General features: G+C 41.3%; 1 protein-coding gene across 1 annotated transcript; it reads left to right on the top strand.

Annotated features, from left to right (window-relative positions):
• Nucleotides 1-714: 714 nt before the first annotated feature.
• sfrp1b (secreted frizzled-related protein 1b) lies at nt 715-6,675 on the top strand. The gene is made up of 3 exons (XM_042058961.1): nt 715-1,396; nt 2,791-2,871; nt 5,681-6,675. Exons 1-3 carry the CDS (start codon nt 877-879, stop codon nt 5,998-6,000), a joined length of 921 nt encoding a protein of 306 aa, XP_041914895.1. The 5' UTR covers nt 715-876; the 3' UTR covers nt 6,001-6,675.
• Nucleotides 6,676-12,276: the final 5,601 nt, after the last annotated feature.

Raw genomic sequence — 12,276 nt, forward strand, 5'->3', positions numbered from 1 at the left:
ATCAAAGTTATTCTGCAATAGCTGGGATATGCTAACATAGACCTACTTCTGCGGCAAAATGCAGAATGTGCGACTCTATGGTCCTTCCAGGACATTGCACTGTAGGCCAATGATCATTATAATAAATAAATGCATGTTGCTGCACAGAATGTTATCCACGAATAGGAGTCTGTTACACCGGTCCCAGTAGGTTATGCGTGGTGAATTTCGTGCCACAAAAGCATAAATTGGCCTTTTGTCTACAAAATTAGTTTATTTAAGTGAGTGATGCATTCAGCATTTTGCCCACAAAATTAAGAGCATAACAGTCGTTCAAGCGTACAACACAAATGATCGGTTTTGTTTAGCCTATACGAAAGTATGTGTTCTCATCAATAAGCCACGATGCTGATGTCTTTTTCATGGACAAAACGCATGGGCTTGTGGCACAAATTGCACGGTGTAGCCTAGTAAAAAAAGTTAATTACTCGGTGCCCGAAATCTAAATAGTTCCTCTTGGTCGGTGCCTCCACTTTTCTTTTCTCCAACCTCTTTACATGAGTAAATCATTCCCAGTTAATTATTCCGGACAATTGTCATTATCCCTTTTTTTGGTGTAGGCTAATTGTAATGCAGGATCCACATGGAGTTGACCTGCTATTGAGCAATTTGAGCGCAGGAAGATATCCATGCTCTTCCATTGGCCAGGATCAGTTAAGTGCACTGGGCAGGCAGTGTCACCACTCAGTTCAGCGCTGAAGTACTGGCTAGGAGGAGGAAGTCTGCTTATCTTGTCCGAGCCTTAGCAGCGCGTCAGGGAAGTTCGAGTCGTCTCTTATCGAGCACGAACGGATTTGTTGTATCGTCGTAGTATAGATCCTGTTGTTTTACGAAACAATGGAAAACTTTTCCCGGACTACCTCCTGGAGAATTTCCTCACCGATTTGGACCCTTAGTTTGTTCTTAGTCGCTGCTGTATGTAAGGCATCCGAGTACGAGTACCCGAGCTGGAACGGGGGACACAGCTACGGTAAAACCCAGCAGTGTATTGACATTCCTGAGGATCTTAGATTATGCCACAATGTAGGCTACCAACAGATGCTACTGCCCAATTTATTGGAGCATGAGAGTATGGCCGAGGTCAAGCAACAAGCAGGCAGCTGGGTGCCTCTGGTTCACAAGGCTTGCCATCCGGGTACCCAGGTGTTTCTTTGCTCTCTCTTTGCCCCAGTGTGCATGGACCGACCCGTGTACCCGTGCCGCGGGTTTTGCGAGGCGGTCCGTGACAGCTGCACTCCCATCATGGAGGCATTTGGCTTCCCCTGGCCCGAGATGCTTACCTGCAGCAAATTTCCTGTGGGTGATGTGTGCATTGCACAAGTGAATGAAACCAGTGCCTCACAGTCACCGATGTCTGGTAAGTTTGTTTATAGCTCAGTTTGTTTAACGCGGAATATGTGAAAGATCCTCTTTAGTCCGGAGTTCAGTTTCACATGGAATTTGTTCAGTGACATCATCAGCTCTTTAAAAGAAAAGAGAAACAGTCAATAACTATTGGAATGAGACATAACATACATTTGTTCCAACAAATGTGTTAAGGTTATTTTGTAAGGTAAACCCTTACAGGCAGTTACAAAGCATGGCATTGTGCCTGTCTTAATAACCTATAAATAAGAACATCACAAATATGTTAGGGTAATATACTGTGCATATTTTTAAAGATAACAGATAGACGTATGGTCCAAATAAAGTGGACCAGTGCAACACACCAGTGTTGTGCAGTTTGTGCTTTGAAGAGGTCTCATCCTATAAATGGGATATCTGTACAGGAATATTTCAGGTGTAATTAACCTTGTGTGTTGGATCTGTTCCAAAAGTAACGGGTTGACCATGTCCACTCTCAAAATGTTACTGTTCAGGCCTTCAGCAGTAGTTACCAAGCTATATTTCATGACAGGAAATCCTCATTTAAAGATGAAAACATATACTATACCGCCACCAAAGCCAAAGAAGACAAATAATTGAGACTGAATCTCTGACTTCTAAATACTGCACAGGTTATAGAGGGCATGTTGGTTTAGGCAGTTTAAAATGCACCCTGAGAAGCCATAGATGCTGAAGAGATGTGAATGTAGCGTAACAGAAAGAATATAACGTCTAAAGTAAAGTATTCTGAAATCTGTGAAGTGTGATATTTTATTATATATATACATGCATTTTGTACTTTTGCTTGCCTTTTTTGCATGTCTTTCAAATTAACAGTGCTTCACTGTAAAACATACCATGAGAATAATGTTGGAAACCAAGTCACTTGATTTCCCCAAACACTTTTTTTTCAAGTCTACATTTTGAACTGATAGTAGTTTTGATAAATGTATCATTGTTGACTTGTGCAAAACTGATTGTGTGCAAAATTATGTTTTTGAAATAAGTTTTTGGAATAGTCAGTTGTGTGCATGACTTGTTCCTAAGATCGGTTCACCCCACCCCCACCCTGGTGTAGACTTCCTGCCAGGATTTTGCAATTTCCACAACACAACATTGACAGTGATTAATGAATTCTTTTGAGGCTGTCACAGTTAACTGCTGCAATTATGTTTTATGTGTATATGACTATGTGGTGGGGTGTTTTGATAGTATAAGCTATAAATCTTGATCATGTTTATTTTACATTTCGTGAAAAACTATTTACACGGATGCACTACAATACTCAGTTCTGTCCGAGTATATGTAAACTTTGGGTTGAAAGAAATGGTAAACATTCTATTTGCTAATAGTGTGTGTTAATTGTTGTTTATGTTTGTTTTGTAGGGCCCTCTCCTGTGTGCCCTCCATGTGATAATGAACACAGCATAGATGCTATCCTGGAGCACATGTGTGCGAGTGAATTTGGTGAGGACACTTGTGATATGTGTAATAATCTGTTGTCAGAAGACCTTCGCACCAGTTTACTGAAACCTTACTGTCACATTCCGCGAGCAGAGCTTGTGCTGCTGACATCAAAATTATTTGACAAATATTTGGACTCAGCAGTAGTACTGTAATTACACAGTAATTGATCAGCAATAAATAGTGTTCCTACATTAGCAAAACAGCTCTGGGAAATCTCCCGATCTAAGGCGGAGAGAGTATATTATTACTGCTGAATAAGACATCACTGTAAACAGTCTACCCGCTGGGTTTTGGCCTACAGTTTCTCAAACAAATTACTACCAAAAGAAAAAAAGCAATATTCTAAGAGTTGTGAAAAGTAGAATGTCCTTATGAGAGACAACATAAAGAATGTGTTTTGGAGTATACAAACAGGCCAAACAAACACTCCACTACACAAATCTGGAAGGTCTTACTGTTGAGCACATGAATTGTGTTGGAGATGTTGTGTGTTGTGGGTTTTTAATTGAGTTTCAACACAAAGACAAGCATTAGCAGTGTGGGGGCTGTGATGCAAGTCACCAGGCACTGTATAGACTGCACATCATAAATCAGGTAAACACAGATTTAAAAAAGATGTGCACTGACAGGAGAACTCTCCCTGATTGTGTGCACAAGTGACATATTTGGCACAGTAGTTAAAAAAACAGCTGGCTTGAAAGAAGATACCAGAAACTCGAGATGAGATGGGAGGATGGTCTCATAACATCAGCAACAATAATCAAATGTAAACGGTTACAGTCATTCACAAAATTAGCTGGGGAAGTTGCAGCCATTACAGAGATATGAGTTTCAGCAGATTTGGCATTGACCACAATGAAAGAATTTGGTCATATTCACGCAATGGACTGAAACGCTTTCACTTATCAAAATCCCGTCAAGAGCATCCCATCATCACGATGACTTGCAGAGTTTGCCAAGTTTATGGCTTTTAAACATTTGCTTTCAATAATAATCTTGTTGTGTTGTCTTCATAATTCTAGCACACGTTATAAATACACATCCCCACAGACAATGTGAATACAGCTGACATGTGTGGCTGAAGTCTAACAATGTGTGAGCTGGGAGAGCATGGGAGTAAACACGGGGCAGAGTGCGGCTAGCTCTGTTTATTTTTGAGGACCTTCTTTTTGTCATCTTGCTGCTGGTGGTTTTTTCAAATGCATGGCAATCGGGCCTAACCACCAAGAGCCACTTCTCGTTGCATTCTTTTTTTCCTTCACAGTGAATAGATTACTTCTTGTTCTGCCATAAGTACGGAATGGCCTCAGCGAATCTTTTTGCCCGTTGTCGTCAATTGGAAATTTCGACATTTTTGAGTCTCCCCAAAGCCAGAACTACTCTCTTCTTGCACTGTCTGTAATCAAGACATTGATGTTGTTGATACTTCATCATAATCAGGCCCTTCTTTTAAATCTCTGGAGCTTGTCAAATTCAGGATGTTTAGCTATGGTTGCTGATGGCAACAGTTTCATGGGACCTTTTATTGTTCACCATTAAATACAAATACTTCTTGGACCTATTGCCAACCACCAGAGAGTGTCTTAAACCATTCAGCATGCTACTAGGATACTTCCGCCTGTGTTCCCTCAACAATCAATAGGAAATGTTGTTGTCCTATTGATTTAACTGTTGGTTGAGATGATTTCAGATGGCAGAGACTAATACATGTTATTCCACCAGACAGATTGATATTGGTTGGTTTTCTCATGAAACATGGAAGCTTGTCAAAATGATGTTGACAGGACTAAAAATGTATGCCAAGGCTATTTCAACAGCATGCCTGCTAGCCAGTGCAAAGTGGAATGGAACAACTATTAGCATTTAAACAAATATCCAAGTCCAAAGCCGAGTCTCAAATGATTTAACTGGTCTTTCTGAACATGCTTCAGTCTTAGCTTTTTAGGGCTTAATTTTGTCATTTACTGACGAGGATTCCTTGAATAGTCTATAATAAGCAAATTACATTTTTAACCTTTCAAACAGACTTTTTGGACCCAGTACATCACATACTGTTGTTTGCATACTGGTCTGCGTGTTTAGTTTTAGATGGGTATATTAAGGCATTGGATGAGCTCCCTCTGCCCAGTCAGGCCTTTGGAACACGAGTCGGTGTGTGGGCCCCTGTAGTTTCTCTTCAGAGTGTCAAAACACGCAGCCTAATTGTTTGCAAACCCATATGCAGGGCGTGCGTATATATGGTGAAGTATCGAGAGTGACTGCACGGGCCGTTCTCCTGAGCATCGCTCCGGAGCAGCATTCAGACATTTTTGAAACACATCCAAGAATCTTATCCTCACAAACCCCAGTGGACAGTCGTGGAGCGCATCACATGTCTCCACTTGACACAATTAACAGAGAAAAGCATCTGAAAAACATAAACGACGGGGAAACTGCAGAGGAACATAAAATGCCCTCATCAAAAGCAGCTGAGCCGTGCCGTTTCATGGCATACATTAAGGAATTACAGATTGAAAAGAAAACACACCTTGTGTTGTGTCAAGCCATAGGACCATAAATGAGGCATTTATTGTTTCCAAAACTTCAGCCACAAACTACCATCCAGTGTTTCAGGGCTTCTTAGATACTGCCTAGTTCCTAATATTTATAGATTTAGCGTTACACAAACCTCAAAGGCATTTTCATTACACCCTGGTCTTTTTTTCTCTATGGCCTTTCAAGTTTCCAAGTTCCAAAATGTTCAAGATTAAACATATGTATTTGTATTTAAGCTCTTTCAAACTTTTAATTTTGTTTCGTTTTGTTTTAGCCATTAAGACCAAGATTAAGGAGGTGAAAAAGGAGAATGCAGACCGAAGAGTAATTCTACAGAAGAGAAAGAAGGCTGTGAAGCTTGGCAATTTGAACAAGAATGACCTGAAAAAGCTTGTGCTTATCCTGAAGAATGGGGCGGACTGTCCTTGTCAGCAGCTGGACAATCTGGGGACCAACTACTTGATTATGGGTCGCAAAGTGGGCAAACAGTACCTTCTGACCGGCATCCACAAATGGGACAAATCTGGCAAGTTCAGGAAGGCCTTGAAGAAACTGAAAACCCACAAGTGCCCTGCTTTTGAAGCCGTCTTCTAATGGAGTAGTGCCACATCTTGCACCATTACTTTGAGAACCGGAGCAAAATAGTTTCCTTTTTATAATAGTTTGTTTTGTTATACACACAAAGCTGTATGGTCGAATTATTCACATTAATATGCAGTGTATTGCTTTCATTAGGATTTTACTTCACTCGTTTGCCTAAGTGGATTGTGTTGTATCTTTAGTATGAATATTTTCCTATTTTAATTGTTCCATGTTAACACTGGTAATGGATAACTTACAGTATATAGTGATATATATATAGTGATAAATTATGTTGGAAGTGTGAATATTCATATATTATAGAAATGTTTTCTTCATTTACCAAGGCAATTTCATTTTACGCTCAGTTTAATCTATAATGGTCTGATATGGCTCATTTAAATGTATAAACCATATGATATCAAATTACCACAGTATTTACATACTTCTATACAGTTTACATATTTTTTGTACAAAATGCTTTTAATCTCCTGGGTATATTCGCCATCTGGTGCATGTATTTGTTTGAACAGCTGTTTTTAACCAGTGCCTCACTGACTGGAGCTTTGTGTGTCAATTTACACTCGCTCTTGTGGCAATGCAGTGTATGACGGCGATTCCTCATTTGTTTCAGATGCCCATTCAGTTTCATTAAAAAAAAAATGGGGTTGAGTTACCACACAAACGGCAGTAACCAACCAATGTGTTGTTATTTCAAACCACACCCAGCTCTCCTCACGTTTGTTATGTTTCCAGTGGATGTGGATGCGTTCTTTATTGTCTTTTTGCAGATGATCATTGAACAAGTTTTGTCATTTTTGAAAAAGAAGTTTTGCTAGTGAGTCACTGCTTTAAGCCAGCCGAAAGTCTTTAACGAGGTGTGTGGTATGATCTGGAGCATCAGATAAGTATATGGAAGATTTCAAGGAATGGCTTAGATCCCTAAGGAGTCTGTGTAGGTGTGTTAGCACGACACTCAGACAGTTATCTGGCACGGCAAGGGATGGAAACGCAAGTTAACTCGGTTCACACAAGGATGAGCCTGTCCTCACTGGGTTGAGGCATGACCTCAAGATGTAATTTGAAAATTGTCTCCAAACGAGGCCATGCTGGAATTATTTACCCAATCACTGAGGCTCTGGGAGTGACACACACACTGGGAGTGACACACACACACACACACACACACACACACACAATTCTCAATCATTTAATGACAAACATTTTGTTTCCACCCAGTCTGAAGTGAGCCGCTGAGCAACACCAAAATTGAGCTGTTGCTCCTTTCAGTTCCCTGGCAGATCGATGGCCTCACGAGCCTTTGCGGTGCTTTTGTCTTGTCAACAGTGATGTGAAATGCCCCCAGATTGAGCTGTGAGCAAGAGCTGCCTGGAGCGAAGTCAAGACTGTGAGCCTGGCGTTTTCGACGGTGTGTGTGCGTGCTGTTTGCGACCAAAGCTCTCAGAGTGCTGGCATCTTGTGTACGTAGACTGCAGATCTCATTATTTGTTTTGGATTAGGCGAGAGGATGGAATTTTCCCTCGCACCCCAGTCTGCTTAAGACCTGCCATTTTGGTCATGACTAACTTCACCTTGCACAGTGCTGTTATATTTTATGTGGGCAGTTCCAGTGGGCTTAAGTGTCGGTGCATGTTTTTGGAGAATTAACGATAGGGCATAAGTGTATGGCTCTTGTAGTGCAGCAATACTGTAGGTTACATTTAAGTTTAAACAAAACTACATTGTGATTAAACAGAAAAGAGTTGTGAGAAATCGTAGAAAATATTGACGGGGAAAAAAGTCTTTAATTGAACTCATGTTGCAGAGAAACTTCTCTAAAAAGCACATGGCTTGTTTGGCCTTGTAGGATTACAAGCAGATGTACTGTAATTCTGCATCATGTGCAGTGCAGCTAAGCCTATTGTTCAATCGTCTCTCAATGTTCAGAACCTGTCAGGGCTCTGTAATAAGAAAGTACAATTGACTAAGTATGGTGAGGCAAGACTGCTATGATGTCAGAACATTGATGGTGTCAAACAAGTCTGGGAGTGCTACACCCATTAATTAGAATTTGAATACGTATAAGTGGTTACTGTTCAGGGCAGTGCAAATAAACATCTACAAACATGTTATTCAAACACTAGAAGAGGAATAATGAAAGAGAGGGCGAATGTGTCAAGACATTCAATTCTACTATAATGATGATGAGTACATGGAACAAGTCAAATATTTGTTAATTCCTCTATCTAGATGAGGTTTGTAAAGTTCTGTTGTTGTCATCACACCCCATTACACAACACTGGGATGTCCCAATACTTTTTTATCTATATTACAAGGGCCGGGGCAACTCAGGGTTAAGCGCCTTGCTCAAGGGCACAATGAAGCAAGGTATTGAACCCACAACTTTTCTGGATACTTGCATGGTAGCCTAGCTTCTTAACCACTACGCTACCACTGTTACTTAATGTTGCACAATACATGCTTTATTCATTATAGAATGGAATAACAAGGTAGTCCAACTTTCTGCTGTAGACTACTGCTCAGCAGTGGATGTGCGTGGTCTGAACTAGTTTGGGCTTTTAAGAGAGAAATCAATATTGCTCTGGCTGTCACCATTTTCATTATTTCATAACAACCAAATGTGGTTGTGGTGTGATGGTCTGTCAGTGAAAATGTGGACTATGCATGGCTGACTGTTGCGGCTGACTGGGACCCATCAGTGTAGCTAAGAAAACAGCCACTGACAGGCCTGTCAGAATCATGAACTCTGGCCCAATCTTGGACACGGGTGCTTAGCTTTTGGACGGCAGCCATGACAATGACCTGTGAATACCTGTGTGTACCTGGCAGAGCTGACACTAAATTGGAGACAATTGCCTTCAAAGACAGTCGATACCTTGACCTGCGCAGATTTTCATCATGTTTAGTATTCCCAGTCTGAAACATTGTTTACAAAGATAGGAATGTGCTCTGTCATTAAATGAGGATAGGAGGATTACATGCTACTGTAAGCAGGGAGTCTCAGAGACTGATTAGAATTGGGGCGCTGCTATCGCTTTTATCATCGACGTGGCATTTTTTTTGGCTCTGGTCCTGTTTACATGCTTACTTCCAGAGATATCATCGAAATTACAGTGGGGGTGTTGACATAAGAAGTGAGATTATTTTCACGGAATGGTTTGGGAGGTGGAATGAGACAGCCTGTGTGCTTGTAGGCGCTTGCTTTGCGAGTCTGGGTTCTGTGAGTAGGCTCCTTACCAACCACCATCATTAAAAGAGAAATGAGTAACATTAGAAATCCTCTTGTGAGGCTGACTGGGGGGATATGGTCATTCTGTTAACGATGAAATTCTACACTTATAACTTTTAATAGTTCTCGTAATGAAAACAACAATTTCAACACTGTCGTCGCTTTATGAATTGAACTTATGAATTTGAGTAACAGACAGCAAGATGGGTGAATTGCATTACCAATCTTTAAGCACCAATTAACATGGTGGTTAACAGTCTCTGTTAATGGAGCTTTGCATAAATGTGAGTGGCAGTTTATTCCAGGTTAAGTCAATAGTTCAGCTGTGTTAATATGGGGGCTGTCACTGATTGCCAGACAGCAAAGGCTGATTATGAAACCCAGCTGTTGGCGTTGCCGCTGCATACTTTCTGTCGGTGATGAGTGAGAGAGCCTCACTTCTCAGCCTCCAGCTCTCCTTAAGCGTCCATAAATAATTTGATGGTCTCACAGGATGTGTGTTCAGCCAGCGGAGTTATAAGTGTTCCTCCAAAAAAGTGGGGACTGCAGATCTGACATGGCAAGTTTTTGTGGCCCCTCGACATTGCTTCGGCGCTGTGTGCCAATGATCTTGATCACTGGGAGAAACAAGAGACATAGAGCAGATATGTGTGCAGCACACAAGTCGTGTGAGGAAGAGAGCGAACAGACCAACTCGAGGCCTTCTGCTGACTGTGTTTGCATGTAGGCCTACACGTATCAACCGACGACAATACAAAAGGAGGAGATGAGAAAAACAGTTGTCTTCGCCAGGACCGGCTTATCTCAGCTGGCGTCGATCGCTTGCCGTCTGTTGGGCCCTGAGGATGACTCAGGTCCCTATCTGCTCTTTGTCACACCCTCCTCCGCATGCTTCTCTGGTGGTCAGACAAGGACTTTATGAGGGTGCACATCTGAGCGTTACATGAACGCATGGAACCAATGCAATGACGGGTGTTGAGCTGACAACAGGTCCACATGTTGTCTTACTGAGCAACTCATTTCAGTACCCAATAAAAAGTCACTTTTATTAAACCCATCATGGTATGAATGTGGTGTGGCATGCGGTCGCAGAAGACATTAAAAATGGTCGACCCTAACAGCTGGAGTGCTCTCAAACATTTTCATATAACTCCACTTTATTTATTTTTTCTGCCTCCACATGACAGCCAACTCTCTCGTCACTCCATCACCTCCTGCAGAGAAACCCGCAAGTGGGGACGAATGAAATTAAGTGCACATAGCAGGCAACTTCCTCAATTTATATTGTATCAGAAGAAATTTGGGCTGGCGAAGAAGGAGAGGAGAAGCTTAGATCATGTTTTTGGCAGGGACCAGCATCAGCAGACACCCACTGATCTGGCTGTGGTTTTGCCATAACCAAGAGATGTCAGTGAACCCTGTTGCTAGGTTGGAGAGCATTGGAGAGCACTTGGCACGGCCAGGCTGGGCTGTAAATCAGAGTGCTGGATCCTCTGACCCTGTGGACGACATGCCATGAAAGCGGGGCCACATTAAAGGCTGGGGTGCAATAGAGGTTGGCAGTCCTTCGCTTAGTGATGCCTGAACACTTTAAAAGCTATTCTGACTTTTGGTTTTCATCTGCTGTTTTAGTACGGCTTTTGTTGTAACAGTGAGTCACAATCTTAAGAATGTTGGGGTTTAATGTGAGCTTGCTAAACAACGCAAATGCTTCGTGGAAGCCATACAAATTCTAATAGCATTCTGGGTTTTACATTGTCTATTTTAGTCTCCACGATTTGTTGATTGTACCAAGGGACTGATCCTGGTTTCCATGATGACAGATTTTCCAAGAATTTATGTCTTTCCTCCTTAGTCCTGTTACTCTGCTTCAATTTTTGGCCCTGCTTGGTCCCCGATGATAAAATCTGGTTTTAACTGAATTTTGGTTTGGAATGCAGTTTGTTTCATTCACTACCAGGAGGGAGGATTCTGCTCAACCAAAAAGAAAGGAAAAGCATAACACAGAAAGCCATCTCAGACATCCGAAAGCCAGTTTAAGCTTGTAAAGCATAACTTTAAGTGCTCAGTTATGTCCTGAAAAAAAGTTTCATGTTCATGTTCAGTTTCATGTTGACCAAATCCATTTATTTGAAGGAAAAAAAAAATAATGTACTAGTGTTTGCTCCAAGCCCTCCCATAATCATACTGAAGACACCAGTGGGTATCAATCCCCCTCTACTGGTATTTTCTGGAACAACACTTGTCAAGTCTTCCCTAAGTTTCTCTAAACAGTCCACTTCCTTCACCACATTAAAAATGAGTTTGGGCAAAATGTACATTTTGGGTAAATTAAGCTCCTGATCTAGATGGAACTGTTGTTCATTTCAGAAAACAGATGGAACCCTGCACAACACATAGTTTGTACCCTATGACTCACAACTAGCCTATTACTCACAACTAATACTTTTGCAAACAATTTAATTCCATTTTTGGACATCTGGTTCCATTTCTCAAACAAACTAGTAAACATACAGACAGATAGGCAGACATCACTGCTAGCTGTTGTAGTGGGACTAATATCAGTAATATTTCTTTCACAATGTTAATTCCTTCCAACATTGGCTGCCCCTGTTCCAACTATGATCTGGAGCTAAGGCACAAGAATAGATAGGACCTATAGATATCCAACAGGTCAATGGATTGTGCTTAAAAAGCAGTGACCATTACACCAAGAACAGAAATACAAACACATGGAACTAATCTACTTAATTATATTAAAAATCAGACATAATATTTTAATTCCATGCTGACGCCCTGAATTAATTTCAAGATGTGCAGTATGCATTAGGCCAGGGGTGTCAAACTCATATTAGGTAGTGGGCCGGATTTGTTGGAATGAGACCTCGTGGTGGGCCGTCATTGTCATGGTTATTATCATTTTCTGCGTGGGTATCAGAGTGTTATTTGACGATATCACTTATGAGCAAACAAGTACAAATAATGTACTGCTGTCATATGCTACTCTTTCTCTCTTGAAATGCCCTACTTCCATGTTAGTT

This window comes from Alosa sapidissima, chromosome 13, assembly GCF_018492685.1.
Source record: "Alosa sapidissima isolate fAloSap1 chromosome 13, fAloSap1.pri, whole genome shotgun sequence".
Lineage (NCBI taxonomy): Eukaryota > Metazoa > Chordata > Actinopteri > Clupeiformes > Clupeidae > Alosa > Alosa sapidissima.

Bases quoted from the DNA above. Each gene is read 5' to 3' on its own strand.
- sfrp1b (XM_042058961.1), top strand. From the start codon at position 877: ATGGAAAACTTTTCCCGGACTACCTCCTGGAGAATTTCCTCACCGATT. The intron at 1,397-2,790 runs GTAAGTTTGTTT...TTTGTTTTGTAG, and splicing joins CTCACAGTCACCGATGTCTG to GGCCCTCTCCTGTGTGCCCT. The intron at 2,872-5,680 runs GTGAGGACACTT...GTTTTGTTTTAG, and splicing joins CATGTGTGCGAGTGAATTTG to CCATTAAGACCAAGATTAAG.